At 46.5% G+C, this 20,762-nt stretch overlaps 10 protein-coding genes across 10 annotated transcripts; 5 read left to right on the top strand and 5 right to left on the bottom strand.

Annotated features, from left to right (window-relative positions):
- Positions 1-34: 34 nt before the first annotated feature.
- Positions 35-787, top strand: TRVA0_029S00518 (triose-phosphate isomerase; the record flags this gene model as incomplete). The annotated part of the gene is made up of 1 exon (XM_076685797.1): positions 35-787. The coding sequence occupies one exon, from the start codon at positions 35-37 to the stop codon at positions 785-787; it is 753 nt and encodes a 250-aa protein (XP_076539932.1).
- Positions 788-1,018: 231 nt separating this feature from the next.
- On the bottom strand, positions 1,019-3,648 carry TRVA0_029S00496 (Zn(II)2Cys6 transcription factor; the record flags this gene model as incomplete). Its single annotated transcript, XM_076685796.1, has 2 exons — positions 1,019-3,478; positions 3,538-3,648. 2 exons carry the CDS (start codon positions 3,646-3,648, stop codon positions 1,019-1,021), a joined length of 2,571 nt encoding a protein of 856 aa, XP_076539931.1.
- A 1,511-nt stretch (positions 3,649-5,159) lies between these two features.
- TRVA0_029S00474 (uncharacterized protein) lies at positions 5,160-7,082 on the top strand (the record flags this gene model as incomplete). Its single annotated transcript, XM_076685795.1, has 1 exon — positions 5,160-7,082. One exon carries the CDS (start codon positions 5,160-5,162, stop codon positions 7,080-7,082), a length of 1,923 nt encoding a protein of 640 aa, XP_076539930.1.
- Positions 7,083-7,295: 213 nt separating this feature from the next.
- OYE2 (alkene reductase) lies at positions 7,296-8,411 on the bottom strand (the record flags this gene model as incomplete). The annotated part of the gene is made up of 1 exon (XM_076685794.1): positions 7,296-8,411. The coding sequence occupies one exon, from the start codon at positions 8,409-8,411 to the stop codon at positions 7,296-7,298; it is 1,116 nt and encodes a 371-aa protein (XP_076539929.1).
- Positions 8,412-9,604: 1,193 nt separating this feature from the next.
- TRVA0_029S00430 (F-box protein) lies at positions 9,605-10,903 on the top strand (the record flags this gene model as incomplete). The annotated part of the gene is made up of 1 exon (XM_076685793.1): positions 9,605-10,903. One exon carries the CDS (start codon positions 9,605-9,607, stop codon positions 10,901-10,903), a length of 1,299 nt encoding a protein of 432 aa, XP_076539928.1.
- A 726-nt stretch (positions 10,904-11,629) lies between these two features.
- Positions 11,630-12,391, top strand: TRVA0_029S00408 (2-hydroxyacid dehydrogenase; the record flags this gene model as incomplete). The annotated part of the gene is made up of 1 exon (XM_076685792.1): positions 11,630-12,391. One exon carries the CDS (start codon positions 11,630-11,632, stop codon positions 12,389-12,391), a length of 762 nt encoding a protein of 253 aa, XP_076539927.1.
- A 1,163-nt stretch (positions 12,392-13,554) lies between these two features.
- TRVA0_029S00386 (zinc-binding alcohol dehydrogenase family protein) lies at positions 13,555-14,598 on the top strand (the record flags this gene model as incomplete). Its single annotated transcript, XM_076685791.1, has 1 exon — positions 13,555-14,598. One exon carries the CDS (start codon positions 13,555-13,557, stop codon positions 14,596-14,598), a length of 1,044 nt encoding a protein of 347 aa, XP_076539926.1.
- A 70-nt stretch (positions 14,599-14,668) lies between these two features.
- TRVA0_029S00364 (uncharacterized protein) lies at positions 14,669-15,715 on the bottom strand (the record flags this gene model as incomplete). The annotated part of the gene is made up of 1 exon (XM_076685790.1): positions 14,669-15,715. The coding sequence occupies one exon, from the start codon at positions 15,713-15,715 to the stop codon at positions 14,669-14,671; it is 1,047 nt and encodes a 348-aa protein (XP_076539925.1).
- A 728-nt stretch (positions 15,716-16,443) lies between these two features.
- Positions 16,444-18,075, bottom strand: TRVA0_029S00342 (uncharacterized protein; the record flags this gene model as incomplete). The annotated part of the gene is made up of 1 exon (XM_076685789.1): positions 16,444-18,075. One exon carries the CDS (start codon positions 18,073-18,075, stop codon positions 16,444-16,446), a length of 1,632 nt encoding a protein of 543 aa, XP_076539924.1.
- Positions 18,076-18,541: 466 nt separating this feature from the next.
- HNM1 (choline transport protein) lies at positions 18,542-20,116 on the bottom strand (the record flags this gene model as incomplete). Its single annotated transcript, XM_076685788.1, has 1 exon — positions 18,542-20,116. The coding sequence occupies one exon, from the start codon at positions 20,114-20,116 to the stop codon at positions 18,542-18,544; it is 1,575 nt and encodes a 524-aa protein (XP_076539923.1).
- Between the last annotated feature and the right edge of the window lie 646 nt (positions 20,117-20,762).

Raw genomic sequence — 20,762 nt, 5'->3', positions numbered from 1 at the left:
ATATATTGCTACTCTCGTACCCCCGTGTATACCGATGCTTCTCGTTGGCGTTTCTCTCAAGACTTACATGTCTATCGCGAAGACAAAAGAGTATGTCTCCGCCCTCTCCTCCGTGTTCTCCACCGCGAGTGAATCAAAGATCCAGTTTTTCCTCATTCCTGACGTGGTCTCTCTGTCAGTGGTTAAGGCTCCGCTGCCAAATAACGCCTGGCTTGGGGCTCAGGACACCCATTACGAGGACAGCGGCCCTTATACAGGCTGCATCTCTCCGAAAAATCTAGCCGAGATTGGAGTTGATCTCGTTGAGATAGGCCATGCTGAGCGACGGGCTCCTCCGTTCAACGAGACGGACGAAGTTGTTGCCAAAAAGACTGCCGCAGCTCTGCGCAATGGAATGATGCCGCTCATCTGTATAGGCGAGCGGGAGCGACCTGCTGAGACGAAGGAAGCCATTGAGGCCTGTGTCAACCAGGTAAAGGCCTCATTCGAGCTGTGTGAGTTGCCACCGTCACAGAGTGTAATATTCGCGTATGAGCCAGTATGGGCCATTGGCCAGTCACAGCCTGCTGATCCGGCTTACGTGGTCCAAGTCGTCCAGGGTATCAAGGACTATCTCTCAACGAAACTTGATTCCACCCAGTTCAGTGTTATATACGGAGGTAGCGCTGGCCCAGGGCTTTTGTCCAAGCTTCGTCCGACCTTGGATGGTATATTTCTCGGCAGGTTCGGCCATGATCCAGCAAAGGTGTTGGAGGTCATTCAAGAGGCAGCTATTACATTAAACTGAGCAGAAGATTAAACTGAGTGGTAAATTGAATACCGGAGGTCGATGATTCAGGATGTGCAGTACTTTCTAGATTCGTAGGTTCCAAGTTTAAGCTCAGCTGCAATGCAGCATTCCCACGTACGTTGAGTACCCTTCAACCACGTCATTATACCTATGTAACGAAAAGATCGCAACGAAAGGAAATCGTAGTTAAATACATATATATACAGAGGGTATTAAAAATACATTAAGCTATTTAAATAGTTCGTTATCATTACTGTTCGTGCGAGGTTTGAAGAATTCTTGAAGTTCCAAGTTGCGGAAGAGCATGCTTTTGAATGAATCATCTTCGAATAGATCGTTCATGGCGCCAGCTGAAGCTGAGCTAGGAACCTGGCCGAGCTGGAATGATGAAGAAGGGGAGAGATTGCTCATTGTGCCGGCCGAGTTAGCGCTTTGGGGCATAGCACTCATCACGCTCCCCTGTTGATATTGTTTGTTGGCGTCTGTCATACCGGCAATGAAGAGGCCGTAAAAGTCCTCAGCGTTTGAGTCGCTGATTCGGTCAGCCAACCATTGACGGGTCGTTTCATCAACAGACGCCTTTCGGACAACTCCAAGATCACGGGTGTTGATGTATCCTCTAGGGTCGACGGAGAGATCAACGTCCGGCTCGGAGGCAGCCAGAGAGTCGAGCATGCGACTGTGCCACGAAATGCCGCGCCACACTTGCTGCATCCGGGTGAGTATCTGACGACACGAGTTGTAGGTTCGCTGGAGTATGTGAAGGCTGTGTGCCGGGGATGTTTGTGGCAGCGAAAAGAGCAGGGTGAGACTAGCAATGGCAGCCATTTGAATTGGTTGTGACAGGAATGGATTCGCCATGAATGAGTTTGGCTCGATCAAGTCAGCAAATGATACCATGTCAGCGATACTGATTGCTCCAGTACCTGTTAGTTCGGCGTGAGGGTTCGAAAGCAAACCCATCACATCCAGCTGGCATTGAGGATACACCAGAGTCGGGTGGTGCACTGCCAGGACCAGCGCCTGGTTCCAAATGTGGAGCAGTAAGAATACCTGGGACTGCTTGATTTTAGAGTACTGCTGGAAGTTCCTGACATCAAACAGCAAGTCAGGAGGCAGCTCGGTGTAGAAATCAGACGCTTCCTGCTGGAACTTGGTAAACGCGTCCATTGTGTCCCACGATTCAGGCGACAGAGAAGATGGGGACACGGAGCTTCGGCTCTGAGTGATGGCTGCTTTTTTTGCTCGCTCAGTATCCGAATTCAGGTAGTTCGATACTCTACCCAGGAGCTGAAATAGCTTACACAAATACGGGAATGGATCAGTTCTGCCGTCTGGCAGATATCCGTACTCGATCTCGTGCTCAATGTCGTGGTCTGGGATGGTCGCTGTTCTGCCAGTACCGCAGCAAATTATACGGTCAAGACAAACGACTGACCAGAATACTCGTTTACTGAACGCTTCATTTTCGGCTCCTTCACCTTCTGGTTTCTTAGAGGCCTTGTGGAGACCAAGATCATAGCACATCCGAATTGCCATGCCCGACCAGGCCCAGAGACCCGAGTCACGGTCCTCACCAAACTCCCCATATGCAATAAGGAGCAAGGTGAAAACAATTTCTACGCTGGGGCTTGCTAGATGAGGAATTACAAGGCGTTTAGCAGCCTCGAGGTACCTTTCAGCCAGAATGCAATGAGCTGGAGGAGTGGGAACATCTGCGGGCTTCTGGTCAGTCTTGTTGCCGCCTGGAACAGCCTGGGATGTTGCACTATTATTAATCTCCGTGGCGTAATTGAGCTTCTCAGCCAGAGCGGCAATAGCATAGAGCAAGCACTCAGGCACGACCTCCTGGTTTACTCTTTCCAGAAACGTTTCATGAGACCAAAATGGCAGGTAATTCGCCATGTTATCAAAGAACTGTTCGTATACTTGCATTGTCGGCAGCGGAGGAAGGATTTCTTCATTCGATACAGATGATTCTGGCCCAGGCGAAGTAGAAGAGGCTGCTGCCTCACCAACACTACTACCGGCGCTGAACGATTTCTTCTTCTCAACGGGCTGTTGCAACAGACCACCAGTAAAAGCTGCGCTTACGTCATGGTTCTGATCCTGGCGCTCAATTAGCACCGTTCTTCTGTCCGAAGGTTCGTTTGAGCGCAGATTGACAGATATAAGTCTATAAGTGCCATCCTTTGGCGGAGCGATAGCGGTCGGACCAAGCCACCTAAAGAACGGCTGGCGAGTCGTCTTAAAGCCTTTCAGCCCTTTCTTGCTTCCGGTCGAAGAATTTGTAGTCGTAGACACTGCAGGACTGACCACTTTGGGCGCTCCCATGAAGGCCTGATGGTTGTTATTGATCCCTTGGTTCGGGGGCAGCATTCCCTGGCTGAGGTTCGGCATGATATTTACAGTGCCATTACTAGGTTGTTGAATCGCCTTGGAGCCCATCGTTTCGCTGCTCATTGGAGCGATGGCCGTGGAAGATGCTGGGGCCATAATTATTGTACTGGTATCCGGATGAGTTACGTTCGCCATAGCAGTGGCATTTTTGACCGCGTTTGGGGCGGCTGACCTGCGACGCTTCGCCGGATTGTTAGTCTGCGCATTCGAGTTCGCTCCATCCTTAAACGTGCATTCGGTTCCTTTCGATCTGCAGTATTCGCATGGTTGTGTCCCTGAACATCGGACCTATATTAAAATGATTGATCAGTCAGCCCCTACGTACCACCGCCAAAAAGCCATCTTACCTTTTTAACTTGGCATGCCTGACAAGCATGCTTCGCCCGTTTCGGCCGGACGCTACTGAAGTCTGTGTCCTGTCCCGTCGACGAATGGATCACAAATCGAAGATTATGCATCGCCTATGAGAAATATTCGCAGATAAAGATATCCAGAATTAAACGGACAAAAGTTATACACCACAGGCAAATGTATGATTCTATTGGAGCTTCGGAATTGGTATTACGGGATAGCTAATTTCTCGTCTCATGAAATTTCCGTTCGATAATAGCAACACAAGAAATTCAGCCCCAATCCCCAAGTTTGAATAACTGAGCTTGTTAACCCTATCTAAAGATCCGCAGGGAAGTAGGATATGTTAGGACGCGAAGTCCACACTGTACAAAGCTCTCTGATGATTCTTTTCCGCTGGATGTACGTATTCCACCACACCCAGCTTGCAAAAAAAACAATAAAAAAATGGGGTAAAGGCTTGCGTTATGGGCTTATGCGTTTTTTTGTCCCCACATGTAGCATACAGTACGAGACACTAGCTACCCCACTCGTCTTGGCTGCCCAGCGGGCAGCTAGCGGGGTACCATCCCGTTGAATGCTATAGCCAAGCCATTTATTAAGGATATTCAGATTTTCAGGGGTCCTTACCTTTTCATAAATTTCCCTACGGAATATTGCGAATTCTCCTGTTCATTTCGCATACATTTTGTTCTTTATATAGTTGGCTATTTGTTAGAGACTGTTTGAATGCATCTGCTGTTTTTCCGAGGACGGTCAGTGCGCTCCGCAAACGGTCAACAGTCCTGCCGATGGTACGTATTATCTTGCGGCATGCAAGTCTGCCTCATGAGCCGCAGGTGTTAATACCACTCAATATACCAGTTCAAATATTATAGAGTAATTAAGCTGAAGTGTACCCTACTTTGGCGCTGAAGATCAATTCAACTATTCAAGATTTCTTCTTACGACGGCTACGCTTTCCGGTTTGCTATTGCGAGAACTAGTCACGGTGCCAAGTTGCTACGGTACTTCTAATTATGGAGGGTAGTAAGCCGCGTACCTTTGACAACTTCTATATCAGTGCAATTCATTAGCGATTATGGCAATTATGACATTTGCAAGTTGTCGGTAAATTCATGTCCCTATATAGGGTAATTAGTGTGTAATGCGGGTAGTGGTGGTGTATCTTCCAAATAAAAGGGAACTATGGCAAATCAGCGGGTAGCATAAAAATGCTAGTGAGAAACATACTCTTCTTTAAATTAATTGATATAGCTACCTGGTGCAAATAAATCAGCCTACACAAACATTACCGGTATCATGGAGAAATCACCCTTTATAAACTACAGCAATTGTTTTAACTGCGCTAACAGCACTTTCAATTGAAATTCAACTGAAAAATTTATACCGCCAGTTTCTCAGACCTTCATAATAAATGATACACTACTGACTAATATTCTCTGTCAATCACAGCTGTAATGAATATTTTCCCACGGATTACACTTGTCGTATAGTGATGTTGCCCCGACAACTGGACCGGGACGGTAAAATATTTGGATCTGGGAAGTGAAGTATCGTCTACCTACGGCCCCGTTCCACCTCAAATATTCATTTCCAGAGGAAGACAGCCGGGATCATGAGCACCAAAGGATATGACAATCATAAAGTCGCAGTGTTTTATGAAGTCATTGATGACTCCGACGATGAGGCCTCGCCAGTCCAACCATCGAAACCAGTCGAGCCTCCGGTACGCATCAAGTCCGAAGAGCACGACGAAATGAACGGTGTGAAAGAAACACAGAATCCAGAACCTGTCAGTGATGTAAATCCTCCTGCTGAAGTTACAAGCTCTATAAGTGGTACCGACTCTATACCACAGCCAACCGCTTCGCATAATGGTGGCGGTGATCCACAAAATATGGCTAATGGTGCGGAATCAACAACGGTTCCAATTCCAGTTGTTGCCATGGTGGCTTCAAATAAGGTATTTGGAATGGACAGGCGTGATAGCGTAGAAAATCGGAATGCCAGTGCTGGACGTTCGTTCTCAAGAAAGCGCAGTGCTGACATTGACTCTGCTGTTCAGAGTGGAAGGCTTGTATCAAGGATTCCTGGAGGAATGGCGTATGATATCAAATTCGGAGACGGCGAATCTCCAGAGGCGGCTGAGGAGGCATGGCCACAGAGTTTGGCGATGATTGCCATTATTAACCGGGCTATTGAGCCTCCGTCCGACATGAGCAGGAAGCTTATTCGAGAATTCTATGAAGAATCATGCGATAATCTGCTAATTGGTAGTCTGGATGACGACCAGAAAGGAAATCCCTTTTTAAGAAAATTATGGGAAGCAGAGCAGAAGGTATTTAACACTCCACTGAACCGGTTGCTTTATCTTTCGATATCGATGCTGAAGTATTTCGTAATCGACCCATTCAATGTGCCCACAGACTTGTTGAAACGAGTGCGCATCTACGTGGGAATGCTGTCGGAAGTTTCTGGTCTCCCAGATCCAGTCGTGTCAAGGCTTCATAGCGGAGTTGTTGACCCCATGCCAGTTTTACGTAGACTTTCTTCGCCGTGGCGGCCGTTTGAGTACATTCTTCGCGATGCAGTATTGCCGCCAATTGACGTTTCTGATCTTGGCTGGCCGGAAGAAGAGGCTCCTCTTACCGCGGTTGAGGCTCTGCAGAGATTGGAGATTTCGTTCCAGCCTAACGAATTCGGACTCGAAGCAATGCATGCAGAGCTGCGAGAGTATTTCCCTGATATGAAATTGGTACAATTCCGTGAGCTTATGACAAAATGTGCCGCAAAGGTCTTTATGCGGACATTCCAGCTCGAAGGTATCCACTTTTCAGGTAAAAATCAATGTTCTGATAAGTATCTGCCTGTCAAGCACTTTTCCAAGTTGCAAGAAGACGGCAAAGGGTGGTCGCAGTTTTATTCGCTAGTTTGCGAATTCACATTTGGATTCCATGCCGCTCGTGCAGCGAGTCCTTTTTACAAGAATGGATACCCCGGATCTTCCAACTTCCCGATGCTTGTCGAGTTCTTCCTGCGCAAGTTCAACCTTCAAATTTCCGACTTTGAAAAGCCCACCGAGGCAATTAAAATTGCATATTTTTGTATTATTAACCACATTGCTACTGCGCTACCGCCCGTCGTGCTGCAGTATCTTTCTAACGAAATTCCTTCCTTTGAGGAACATCCCCAAAAGCTTCCTGACGTGCTTAATCGGCTCAGTGCATTGTCGGATGATTCTAACTCGCTGAGCGAGAGCAAATTGAACAGCCTAGGGGTCGTGTTCAATTATCCGTTTACCAACAGTTCCATTGCATCGCAGATCGCGGAGTTGGCGATCAACTTTGACGACCCAGACGCTCGCATGGTCAATAGCTATGGCCTACCTACGGCATTCCCGCCACACAACAATTATGTTAATCATTTCAAGCGCGGGCAGACGAATCGTATTAAAGGATTTGAACTGTTGTCCAAAAGAAGCCGGTTCTCCAGCGAAGAGCCTAGAGCGGCGAAGAGAGCCAAACCCCAGCAGCCATAACTGCAGCGAACACCAGACACCATCTGCCCATAATTAACCGGCAGCCATAATTACAGAGATTCGAAAACCACCACAAACCCTAATTACAGGGATACGAAGAGAGCAAGTAGCTACGAAAGCTACCGCAGAAAGAAGAGCTTCCCTAAAATACAGACGGAGAGAGAGAAAGACAGAGGGAGAAAAGTTAATTGCATATCTAACCGGTTAAATCCATTACAACTTGGAGTATTCGCTATAGTTGAACTCAAGATACCCCTTCAACCCAGGAGTATAGAACGTGGATCGATCATACCGATACAAAGACTCGTTCCGTTCAAACTTGGTGGGCAGATCAGGGTTGGGGATGTAGTGTCGGCCGTAGGCAATGAGCGTCTTATCATCGAGATCAGCGTACTCCTCACCCAGCTCCTTAGTGAAACCACCCGCTCGCATGAAGATGCCATCCCAAATGAGCCTGATCCACTGGTTTGAACCAATGTACTCCTTCAGGCTAATCGTGCCTGCCACTCGTGGCTCGACAACATGCAAGTAGGCCAGTCGTTTGCCATTGTTAGCCCGTCGCTGGAGCTCAGTAATAACGTATGCATAGGTCGTAATTGGCGAAATGTCGTAGGCGGAAACAGTGGTGTTCAGCCATGGCGACAGCCGGATAGCAGTCCGTTCTGCACCTACAGCCTCAATGACAGCATCAACGACTTCTAGGAGGAACCGTGCTCGATTCTCGAGGGAGCCGCCGTACTCATCAGTTCGCTGGTTGAGAGTTTCGTCCAAGAACTGGTTAACTAGGTAGCCATGGGCACCATGGATCTCTACACCGTCCATGCCAGCGGCAATAGCATTCTTGGCAGCCTGAGCGTAGTCACGAACGTACTGTTTGACTTCGGCGGTCGTGAGCGCCCTAGGAGTGGCTTTCTCGCCGGTCATGGTGTTCCCGCCCTTCTGGGGCACCGCAGAAGCGGACACATAGTCGAAGCCCCTAGATTGGAGGATATTGGCACTGGCAGCCCGTCCCAGGGCCCACAGCTGCATAAATATGGCAGACTTCTGCTGGTGCACGGCATCAGTGACTTCTTTCCACGCCTTTATCTGCTTCTCATTCCAAATGCCAGGAACGTTCTCATAGCCGCCAGCTCGCTCGGTAATGAAGGTAGCCTCAGTGATAAGCAGAGAGCCCTTATTGGCAGCCCGCTGTCTATAGTACTCGGTCAAGAGTGAGTTTGGCGTGTGGTCACTTTCGGCTCGGAATCGAGTAAGTGGGGCAAGCACGATTCGGTTTTCCAGCTCCACAGTTCCGACTTTGATGGGCTTATAGAGGTTGCTGCTCGACATTGTAACTGTATCTTTTAAATGTGATAGAAGAGATAATTTTAGGGAACAGGGGGGATCTATATATGCCTGAAGCCTCGGGTGTAAATTGGGTGGACTTGATACCGAGGAGGGCGTGTCTCACTGAGGAGAAGCAGAGGCATCGCCGGAGGTAGGTACAGCCATTACAAATCACTACCCCGTTCTCAACCTTAATTTGGAAAGTTGATGCGCCGGCATGATGTTCACAAACCACACTACCTATTAAGATGAAGTGCAAGATTTATGTTATATTTTAGCCTGAGAGGTTTACGTTTTGAGTTTCTCTGTTGTTTATAACTTTCAAAGCCAAAAAACGGTTTCGTATTTTTGATCATCGAGTTTTCTGCAGACTTTAATGGCGGAGATATGCAGCACCCAATTTCGACCATGTATGAGATCTTATAAGGTCGGCATGCCGCATGTCCACCATTACGTATTGTATATCGAGTTGATTTGAAATAGTACGAAGCTCACTGGTATTGTTTCTTTTTGATTATCAGTTCATTGGATGTAGAAAAATTTCGAAATATGAGCCTAGTAATTGATAAAAAACACAATTCAGGCTTGTGACGTGGCAGAAACTCAGGGTTGAAGATATGTTGAAAATACGTAAAACATACTGTACCTACGGGTTGGTATACTCGTGGATATATATTGTACAGGTAATTTGAATAACCATAGTTACCTTGTGCGCACCAGTCTGTCAAATGCCATCGAATGGATCAATCTCACTTGTCTTAGGCAAGGGGAGGACGGGGCGGGACACCGATGGTGCTGGTGAGGAACCGGAAACTTCCACTCCTTCAGCCGAGCCGAGCATGTAAAATATAAGTCTGAATTTGAAATGAGTCCCATATTCACTGTATCGGTAATACTGGGCGCATTATCATGTCAATTTGATCAATCTATTACGTTCGTACGCTTTTTTAGATGCATCGCTTATGGGACATGAAGCTGGACCTCATATACACCCGAAACCACTACCACGGTAATCAGTTGCATTTCCAGCTCTCAAATATAATGCAGTACTAACAGCTGCGCAGTCAAATCCTACTAAAAAATTCAAGTGCTTGTCATAAGTGATGGATCACGTATCAACTTGATACATGAAGTGAAATGAGGTAGAAAATCTACATTTATAGCTGAGAAAAGACTCAGTATGTGGGTCAAGCATAATGATTCCTCTCGAACTGGTAGAACTGATTGTAGAGCAATTGGATGATCCAGAATCAGTATACGCTTGCAGCCTTGTATGCAAATCCTGGAGGAGCTATATCTTCGACAACGACAGAAGGCTTTTCCGACAGAGATGTCGCTATAGTGAGCGCGAAGCACAGTCCCTGGATCACACAAAGCTAGTAAACAGTCTCAGAGCCACTTCAGTCACTCTCGCTAAGCTGGGGCCATTTTTCAGTCGGTGGTACACTAATTTTCTAATTGACCGATACCTTGCAACCAACAAACCAATTGAGATACCCGCGCAGAATGCTCCGTTTTACCTAAACAAGATACCAAAAGAATTCAGCCATATCCTCTTCGCCGGCCATGGACTGGAGGCCAATTACATGGCGGACCCAACTCATACCATACATATTGGAGACTCACCGTTCGGATTGCCAGCCTTCCGAGGCCATATAAACCTAACACAGCGGACTCTTCACTATAATCGAGATAACCCAGGGTACAACTCATCCCCAAAGTACCAAAATCGATACCCTATTCTCGGACTGGATGGCGAGGATGTGCATTTTTCACTGCTATACGCGTCGTTTGGAGATGGACTTTCGGTGTATGCACATTCTAGTAGCGATGGGGTAGGATATATTGGCATCTTCAATCGAGACTTTACGCCTATTCAAATATGGTCCTGCGCGCTGACCTACTACTCCAAGATCTGGTTTGTGCTCGATGGAGCGGCAATTCTTGTTCGCACGGTTGGAAGCTCGATGTACTTTTGTCGCGCTGAGAGCAGTGGCTGTCTGGTCCGTGACATTTCAGAGGAGGTTCACCTGGGAGATGAAATGGAGCTGCTTGAAAACGACTACTTTGCCACTAGTCACCACCTGATTCGGTTCAATACCGCTGACTGGACGCTACATTCTGCTCCAATACGTGAGGTGCTGGCCAAGAAAGATTTGAACCTCGTGACCTGGGCTGGTGTTACTGATTGTGGCTTGTTCCGGCGAGAGCAAGAGTGGAGGCAATATGTTTTTTGGGATTTCGATGGGAGGTTCTTCTACTTCCGTTTATCTCGACCGTTGCCTTCGTACAACTACTTAGCGGTGGTGGATCTGTTGAGACGTGTGACGAAGATCTACGTCACTAGAGTGCGGCTTGGGTCGCAAATGATAATGGATGCTCATGGTCGGGTTGCTGCTTTGACCATGGAAGCAGCTGAGCGGTTAATCGAATACGCAATTGATGGAGGCCGGGAAGACTACAGCATTGATTTTAACACTCTTGAAATCCAATGATCCGTTCCATTCAGCACTTGGAGCCTCCTAGTATCCATTGCGACCGTATGTCAGATATACGTATAACATACAAGCAACCTAATAAGTTATAACTAGTTAAACAATAATGTTCTATTATAGCATTCTAAATCCTATAGAGTCACTTGTACTATTCTATCAATGCACAAATCCAAGAAAAGTGGAATACGTTGTGCTGTCCACCTGCATGGTAGCCCCCAGTCCCTGCTGTATTTGAGACAAACGGATGCATAACATTCGCTAATCCGTTCCCGGTAATCAAACATAACAAAGAATACGGTCCTGGCTGCATTTCAATTCGAACAAAAAAAAACCATTAAGGTGTATAAGCTGACCTTCAAATATACCCTTTGATTTTGAGAATACATAAAATTCGCTGTGCGTCTCGTTTTCATCCTTACAGAGCTTAATTAGTGTGTCAGAACAATGAAGTTAGCTGTTTTCAGTTCCAAATCTTACGATAAGAAGTATTTGAGCGAAGTCCTGAAGGCTAAGTACTCAGGAATGTGCGAATTGGTGTTCCATCCCTTTCCACTTTCTGAGGAAACTGTCCCCCTAGCCGAGGGATGCCAGGCAGTGTGTGTTTTTGTGAATGATATCCTTGACAGGAAAGTGCTACAAGCCCTGCACGAATATGGCATTGATGGGATTCTGCTTCGATGCGCCGGATTCAACAATGTAAACCTACTTGCTGCTGAAGAGCTGGGCATGTTTGTTGCCAATGTGCCCTCTTATTCACCAGAGGCGGTTGCAGAGTTTGCTGTGGCCCTTCTGCAGACGTTGAATCGACGAATTCACCACGCTTACAACCGAGTCCGAGAAGGTAACTTCAACTTGGAAGGGCTCCTGGGACAGACATTTTATGGCAAAACGGTTGGTATTATTGGTGTTGGACGAATTGGATTAGCTCTTGCGCGGATTTTCAAAGGGTTTGGGTGCAAGCTCTTGGCGTATGATCCATTCCGTAACGCTGATTTTGAGCAACTCGGCGAGTTTGCTGAGCTCGATGAAGTCCTTGCCCGAAGTGACATCATCAGCTTGCATTGCCCTTTGACCAACGAAACCCATCATATCATCAACGAGACGACTCTGTCCAAGGTCAAGAAAGGAGCACTTATGGTTAATACTTCGCGAGGCGCGTTGGTCGATACCAAAGCAGTCATCCATGCACTCAAGAAGAGGCAGCTAAGTGGCCTGGCACTGGATGTGTATGAAGCAGAGGGGTCATTATTCTACAACGACCATTCGGGCGATATCATTGAGGATGACTTACTTATGCGGCTAATGACCTTCCCCAATGTCATTGTTTGTGGCCATCAGGCGTTCTTTACCCATGAGGCGCTCACTGAGATTGCAGAGACGACTCTGAGCAATATGTACAGCTATGTCACGAAGAAGCCTTCGAAGAATTCTCTTGTTCGCCAGGGGAACATTCTTGTCCGTGCCGACTCTCTCCCAGTTCGAATTTAACTCGTTCTATGATTTGGTGTGCGTGATGAGGTATTATGCCCGCTTCAGAAGTACAGAGGTTATGTAATAAGGTTTACTTATCTATCAATTGACAATTTTACCGTATTTGCAATGGTGTTTCCGGGGGGAGGGGGCAACTCTTACGTTAGTTCCCCGTAGGAATGACTTTGCAGCTTCTAAGAGGACACTGTACAATTATGCGGTTGAATAGGCTCAATTGACAACATTCAAAATTAATCTTGGCGGGTCCTTGGTTCATTTGGAGCTTTATAACAATGTCGAAAGCGGTTAACGGATAGCTGCCAAGGTCATAAGTTACAACAGCCGACGCATATGCGAGATGAAAAAGATATACCGGCACAATATCAAACGTCGCAGTTGATGGGCAAAACAAACTACTGCAATGCAATTGGTACTATCTCCGTCCGATGCGATGAGTTATGTCAAGGGCCATAAAGGAAGCTACACGCCCAAAAAAACCGACGAAGGAGCAAGTCCTTCATTGAACCGCCCATCATATCGACATCACAAAGATTTCAAAACATTGGCTTCCTTTTGTTCTATTTGCTATAAATTTTTATTCGAATCAACATCTCTACAAGACCAAATAAATACTGCGGTAGTTTACCTGGCGTTATTACCGAGATCTTAAAAGTTCCAATGCTTAACAGAACCGAGGTGCAGTTTTCTGCCGATGATCGCCGTCTCTTTGGCGAGTTAAGCAGCAAAACATAACCGATGAGATATTAAAAATTTCCAAGGGGGAGATACATCTCAATCTCAATACAACTGGAGAAAAAAGGGGGCAAAAACAAGGCACTCAATGCTGAGAACCGAATACGGAGGTACCCGTGTATTAGTAAGACCTGCATGGGCCGTATAACTGCACCCTTTAACGCATGTTTCACCTCGGAGGTAGCAGCACGAAATCAGGTATTCGTTTCTCCGTTGCGACCGCAAATGCCGGCTTATAAATTCGCCCTGCTTATAAACCCTTTTTGACGCTTTTGTAATCCTCATTTCGTTTGTGAGATTTGCTTATTTCTTTTTTAGTTGCCCTTACCTCAATACCTCCTACGTATATATAGAGGATCATCTACATGTAATAATAGTACCGTACCTTTGCAATTCAAACAAACACATAATAACGCGCGCACACAACTATGGCTCCATCTACGCAAAAGGCTATCGTTACCGTAAAGCAGGGGGTTGCTCAAGTGGTAAACGACCGCCCACTTCCAAAACTTCGAGATGACTACATTCTCGTCAAGACCGTAGCTGTAGCCCTAAACCCCACTGACTGGAAGCATATTGACTATTTGGTTAGTGAGCCAGGGTACCTTTCTGGCTGTGACTATGCGGGAATTGTTGAGGAGGTTGGCCCAAAAGTCACCAAGTCGTTCCAAAAGGGCGATCGTGTGTATGGCGTGGTCCATGGGGCCAATATCCATCAGAAGGAAGACGGTGCTTTTGCTGAATATATTGTCGCCAAGGGCGACGTCCAGTGCAAGATTCCTGACAATTTGAGCTTTGAACAGGCTGCTACACTTGGGGTAGGGATTTCCACTGTTGGCCAGGGTCTCTATCAGAGCCTTGGTCTTGCCTTGCCGACCAATCCAATTACATCTAACGAACCGGTTTTGATTTATGGTGGCAGCTCTGCTACTGGCACACTTGGAATTCAATTTGCAAAGCTGTCCGGGTATAAGGTCATTACGACATGCTCTCCTAAGAACTTTGACATGGTCAAGTCTCTTGGAGCGGATGCTGTGTTCGATTACAGGGACCCGAAATGCGCGGAAAAGATCCGAGAATCCGCAAATAACCAGCTGGTGCTTGCGTGGGACACAATCTCGTCTGCCGAATCGGCGAGGATTTGTTCAGATGCGCTGGCACGAAATGCCAATGCACAGTACTCTGGTTTGCTGGGCGAATCAGCTACGCGTGAGGATATTAAGTCCAAGAACACGTTGGCCTACAGTTCCATGGGTGAGCCGTTCAAGAAGGGACCAAGAGAATTCCCTGCTAGCCGGGCTGACTTTGAGCACGCAGTGGCATTTGTTGAGCTAGCCAGAAAGCTATTGAGCGAAGGTAAGGTCAAGCCTCATCCACACAGAACGGGGAAGGGTCTCGAAGAAGCACTGGAGGGTCTTGACTTGCTTCGAAAGAACAAAGTTAGCGGTGAGAAGCTTGTTTATCTCATCTGAACTTGTCTCGCTATGAGCTGAATGTCACCTTTTTTCTATTATGAATGCTTTTCTCTATGTTAGGTAGTAGCTACTCAAATTTAAAGGCGAAATACTTGCAATTAGGTTGCGACGGCCTGCCTTCCGTAATCTGTGCTTCCTTATTGTCCAAGTCCATGACGATATTGAAGATAGTGCTGGACTCGATTTCTCCTCCGTTATGTCGGCAAATGGAACCTGGGTAACCCTTTTCATCTTTGAAGGCCTCCTGCACACTGGCTATGGTGGGCTCTAGCGATTTGGAAATCTCAGCAATCCGTTGTACTCTAAACTTACTGTCAACAGGCTGGCCTTGGGTGTCTTCAACGTCTCCATGAGGCAACATAAAATGGTTCGTGTGGAAGATAAATCCATTTGCGTCAGGCTCAAGCGATTGGATGTCCTTGTACGAAAATTCGACTCCTCGCGCAGTGGACGCATCAGCAACCAGCAGGTGGGCGGCAGATGCTCCCCCGAACTCATTGAGGAAATCAATTGCTTCTCGAGCGGATTTGAAATCCAAGACCGCCCGAAGAGCAAGATGGATTGGTAATTTTGTAGTGTCGAGCCCATTTGCAACTATGGCGTTCAACAAAACGCCGACACCGTGTTCGTTAAATCCTATCTTACCAATAATACCGGCTTCTGTGACGATTCGGTATCGTGGAGCATCGATGGGGTCGGCTTCGAGTGCAATGAGTGCATCGTGCTGCTCTTCTTTCCAATCCCAGTTTTGGGCCAAAAATGTTTTTTCGGCGCCGCTATTCCAATACATCGAAGTACACCCATCTAGTGGGTTTCCTTCGCAATTGAGACCGAATGCAATCTCCGTCCTAACATTCAAGGCGATGATGTCGGCTAATGGGAGATTGGAGCCGTCCGAAATGCCTCGCATCTCATCGAACAAAGTGGGCCATTTCGACTCAATTACTGGTTTGAACGTAAGGGCAATTTCTTGTACCTCCTCCCAGGATTTCTTTGCTGTTTCAATGAAGAAGTCGGTATAGAACTGCTTCGACTTGAGGACATAGTCCTTTGCTTCGCGTCCATGGATCAATCCAATTTCGTATGGAGTTCCCTTGCATTTAATGTGCTTCATTGTTGTTCTCTGGTTCTTTTAAGAGACAACAAAGTATGAATTTATAAACAGATGGACGTTAGTTCTAATCTGTTTGTAGAAATCGGCTTATATTGCATGTAGATAAGATTCGGAAGCTCAAGCCGGCGGAGTGCGAAGGCCCCACACACGCCCTCGGTAAACCCCACTTGCCCTATACGTGCCACGCGGCTGATATATAGTTTGAAACATTGTTGCAGATCCCTTTAGCACGTACAATAGAACTCATTCCAGTGGACTATCGATCTCCGAATAAAATAACCGCCTCTATGCATTAAAATACGTCCCTCATGCAATGTTTCCCTATTAGGGATTGTATCGTAGGTTTTGTAATAGGCGAGTCAAGAAACGTCTATACCATGAAGAGCTAACATTGGTCGTATGCTATTTAGGACCGGCCAATCTCAAGGTTACTAGAGTGATCCTATGCAATGCTGGTAGTGCCAGTGATACTTCCTGAGGAAATATCTGTCAACATTGTGCACCATAATAATAATAATCTTGATTAAAGTCCGTTGCCTAGGGCGAAGGGGGCTCCATAATACCACCAGTCACAAGATTGACATGAGTTCATCTCAGAGCCTTATAACTTATGGAAGCTATAGTAACTTATTGTGATGCGTATAATAGTCCTGTTAATATATATATGTGATTTAACTGTACAAAGTAACGGTGTGTGAAAGGATATACGGGTTGCTTTGCCGAAGGAACTAAAGATCGTTTAGTGCGTCTCTAATAACTCCAGCTAGCCTCACGGCCTTTTCATCCTCGAACCGTCGAGTGATCACTTGTAGCCCCACATGGCTACCATCGTAGTGAACTGGGTCGTAGTCTTCCCAAATAGCCTTATCAAAGGCACCCCAATAGTTTCGCAGCGGTTTATCATCAATTCTGGCATCCGCTCGAAGGACGGGAAAAGCAACTGATGGGTAATCCAGAGTATTCCAAGCGCTAGTGTAGCCGATATAGAACGCGTCATGGTGGGGGTGAGCAGGGACGGCGGCCACTGGAGATATCAATCCATCCATTCTTCGCCCGGACTTGGAAAACATGTAGGATTTCTTCCACTGATCGGCAATGGCCTCGTCAATCCCCATCCTCTCACATTGAAGAGCGTACATTGCCTGTGCTGTCAATGATTCACAATAAATGACATCTGCCATAGTGGTAGGAATAGCATCACCATCCAGCAAAGCTTTGCCATACGCAAACCCGTCTCCCACAGTCAATTTCAGATTTATCTCGTGGAGCTTGGCAAAGTCATAAGGCTCAAACTCAATTACCTCATGACCCTGCTTCTTAACTGCTTCAACAGCACGCTCGATAGCTCTTTGTACCGAGGGAACCGGTTTGACAACACCGTCATGACGTAGCACGCCAAATACAAGCTTCGAAGGAAGTTCTGGCTCTTTCCAGGGCAATGGGATCATATGATGGTCATACTCCTGCGGGTTACTGTTAAAAACGGTCTTTATCAAAAACTCAAGTGATTCCAAATCCTTCGCCAATGGACCGACACTTGCGAGGATGTGAATCTGGCCCGGTGTTGGATCTCTCCCACCATTCATCGGGAAGCCTCGGTATGCGGTTGGCTTTAAGCCGTACAAGCCACAATTGGAGGACGGTACTCGGATGCTTCCACCAATATCGGATCCGATACCAATCGGAGAGCCACCGAATGCAATTAAAGCACTTTCTCCGCCGCTGCTTCCCCCTGGAGTAACCTTACGGTTATACGGGTTACCAGTAACTCCAAAAAGGGCACTCTCGGTTTCGACGGCCAGCATTGCCAATGGAACTGTAGTCTTGCAATAGAATACTGCCCCAAGGTCCCAGAGCAGTTGAACAGTGCCAGAGTTTATGGTCGATTTCTCGAACGCAAGGGAAGAAAAGCCAATTGCTGTATAAGTGTCTTCCATAAAGTGCTCATCCTTGATGGAAATAGGGAGTCCATGCAAAGGGCCGACAGTTTTGCCAGTTTTAGCAAGGTAGTCATCTAGCTCCTTGGCTCGAGCCTCTGCGCGCTCAAAAAACATGTTGGTCAAACAATTGACCAACTGATGAGCATAGGCCGCTCGCTTACTGAAAGCTCGAACTGTTTCCACAGACGACCAAGTTCGGTCTGCAATGTTCTTCAAAATGTTCGAGGCACTGGAATCAGTAATCTCGAGCTCTTTATCGCTAAAGAGCCCACTTTCATAAGGAAAGTTGGTGACATCTTCGACATCATCGCTTGGAAGTTTGTCTGCTGGGATCAAATATTCACTAGGGAGTTCCTGATCTCGCTGTTTTCGGGCAAGAAGGATTCGATCCTTTGAATTGAGTACTGGAGACTGTTTCATTGTGGCTATGTATTGACATAACATTGATAATCACAGCTATATATAGGACTCCCCCATTTCAGCTCGCTTAAACAGATAAGGCTCGACATACTAAATTCGGAAAGGGCATCGCCGCTCCTCCCACCACATGAACACCCTGCAGCTGAGTTATCGACGTCGGCGATACTTCCCTTCTGGATTATGATTTATTGAAGGCGTTTATTGAGGCGATAAATTAGAAGCGTGAAGGTTGAGTTTGGATGTCCTCAACGGAAAAGGATAGACTCTCTAGACAGGAATGATGCCGTCCTATTTTATTTTTTTTGTAATATCGAATCAGGGTGTTATACAATTGTCCAGTAACTGTATTAGAAATGGAGAAATTTGAAATTCTAGATAACATGATGTAACAAAAGGAAGTAAATGATATTGGTGTACTAAGAACTAGACAAATATATAGAAAGCGAAATGTAAACAAATGAAATCACTAATCAACATTCTCGAGCATTTGGGCTCGAGCTATTTCGACCTGCGCGACGCTTGTCTTCAAATAGGTATTTTTCCCCTTGATGAACCAAAAGAAAACGGCAACGATCAGCATAACTCCGAAAACTGCGATAGCATAGTTCATATTAGATGGGGTTGGATGAGAAGAGTAAGGGAAGAAAAAGAACACTGTAGTGACAATACAGTAGATCAAAGCAATCCAGTTGACAAGAAGGCCCCACCGTCCGAGTTGGAACGGCCCTGGTGGAAGCTTGTCCCGCCCGTAGAACAGCACCGTGGCAATTGGCATGGCGAAGGCAAAGTTCGTGGTTACAGTAGCGACGCTGATAATAGCCTGGATCACAGTCGTGGAAAACAAGTATAGTAGGCCAATCAACACAACAATAACTCCATTAAGACAAATAGAACGGATTGGAACCTTCCAGTATTCGTCAACCACGGCAAGATAAGGGCTAAAGGGGAGACCGCCGTCTCTTGCAAAGCCCCAAGTCATCCGAGATGAAGTAGTCATCAATGTAATGCCCTGGCCAAGGCCATCGACAATGTACATCACAATCAGTGCAACGCCCCCTGCATTTCCCACAGTTCCCAGGGTCAAATTAACGAACGGAACAGTAGAGTTCAAAAGATCGTCAACATTTTGTATGCAAAAGAGGCACACGATCATGAATATGCCACCAGTACTCATGCCAATTATGAGGGCCATGGAGAGGACCTTTGGGACATTTCGTCTCGGGTCTGGTATCTCCTCAGCCATGTGAATAACCGCTTCAAAAGCAGTCAGGCCGTACGCAGCCTGTAGCAGTCCTGAAAACCATACCACGCCATTCGGCCAGTCAGTGTAATTCAACCATGTGGCAAATACAAACTTGGCAGGTTGGAAGGATAGATCATCTTTGGTTCCCACAGATACAAGCAGTGCTATCATGAATGCAACCATCAGTACTGCGAACCATATGGCAAAAACGTTAGTAAGCCAAGGAAGGAGCTTATCGTTTCGGCAAACGACACAGTTACTCAGAGTAAAGTATGTCGCTATTGCGGCATAAAGCAAAAACTGTGTCCATCCAGTGTGAACCGCAAAGAAATCTGGCTTGAGGCTGGCTATCATCTCGTAAATGAAATTGGTGGTGAATGCGCAAAGGGATGACACAGCTGTCCACCAGCCAAATGTACAGATCCAGGCGCAAATATAGGAAAGGAATCTTCCAAATCCGGAGTCATTGACCTTGTACATCCAGTAGGCTTCTCCAAGTGCCGTGGGCATTGCACTGCACATTTCAGCCATGGAAAGGACGACACAGAAAAGGCAAAATCCGGTCAGCAGCATTCCATAAATGATAGTAATGGGTCCTCCATTAATAAGGCCTTCTGCCATATCTTGGGCGAAAAGACCCCAAGTTCCCATAACGGAGAATGCTAACGCCAGCATACTCCATTTGCTGAACTTTCGGGTCAGTTCTTGGACATGGCCCATATCGGCCAGATCGAGTGCATCGGTAGCACATAGTACTGCCTCTTGCTTCAAGTCAAACTCCTCGCTGTCCCTATTCATTATTACCGAGGAAATTGGTTGCTTTCATGGTGGGACGGAGTTCGCTTATAACATTTTTCAAGTCTCGGTATAAGTGATCTATTTCTCCACTGATGGTGATCACTAGTACTTATCCGCTCATCGTGTTAGAGCTGCCTAATCGAGTAGGGATGTGTCGGTTCTAGTTAATGCGGGGTATCATGCAGATCCAACTTTATCTACGTGTGCTGATAAGCGCCTGTTCCTGTTCTACCCCTAATACGGTCCCTGGTGGGATAAGTCATGCAGGATTTTGGTAGAGAAGTACAAGAATGGATATCAGGGTTAATGAAAGGTCTTCATAGTCGAATATGCTATTTACGTTAGTTGTAACCTGGAATTGTAAATTTGAACTGATACCTGCTTGTTGTAGCTTCGTTGTCTGCTTCCGTATGAGGGGGCGACGAATTCGGCTAATTCCGATGTACACTACCAGTAGGGAAATAACAAACCTGAAGCTAGCCTTCACTGCTGGTACAATGTAGAGATACTGCACTTTTTGATATTGAGCCATCGTGAATACTAACGAAATTGCTCTTACAAATGTTGGACCTGTTAACTTACTGGTACAGCTTCTAGGCAGGTGATATACCGAGCAATGGGATCAATCTCAATAGGAATTTCAATC

This window comes from Trichomonascus vanleenenianus, assembly GCF_965637985.1.
Source record: "Trichomonascus vanleenenianus strain CLIB 3782 genome assembly, contig: TRVA0_029S, whole genome shotgun sequence".
Lineage (NCBI taxonomy): Eukaryota > Fungi > Ascomycota > Dipodascomycetes > Dipodascales > Trichomonascaceae > Blastobotrys > Blastobotrys vanleenenianus.
Note: the sequence above shows the minus strand (reverse complement) of the source record. Positions and strands in the feature narration are given on the sequence as shown.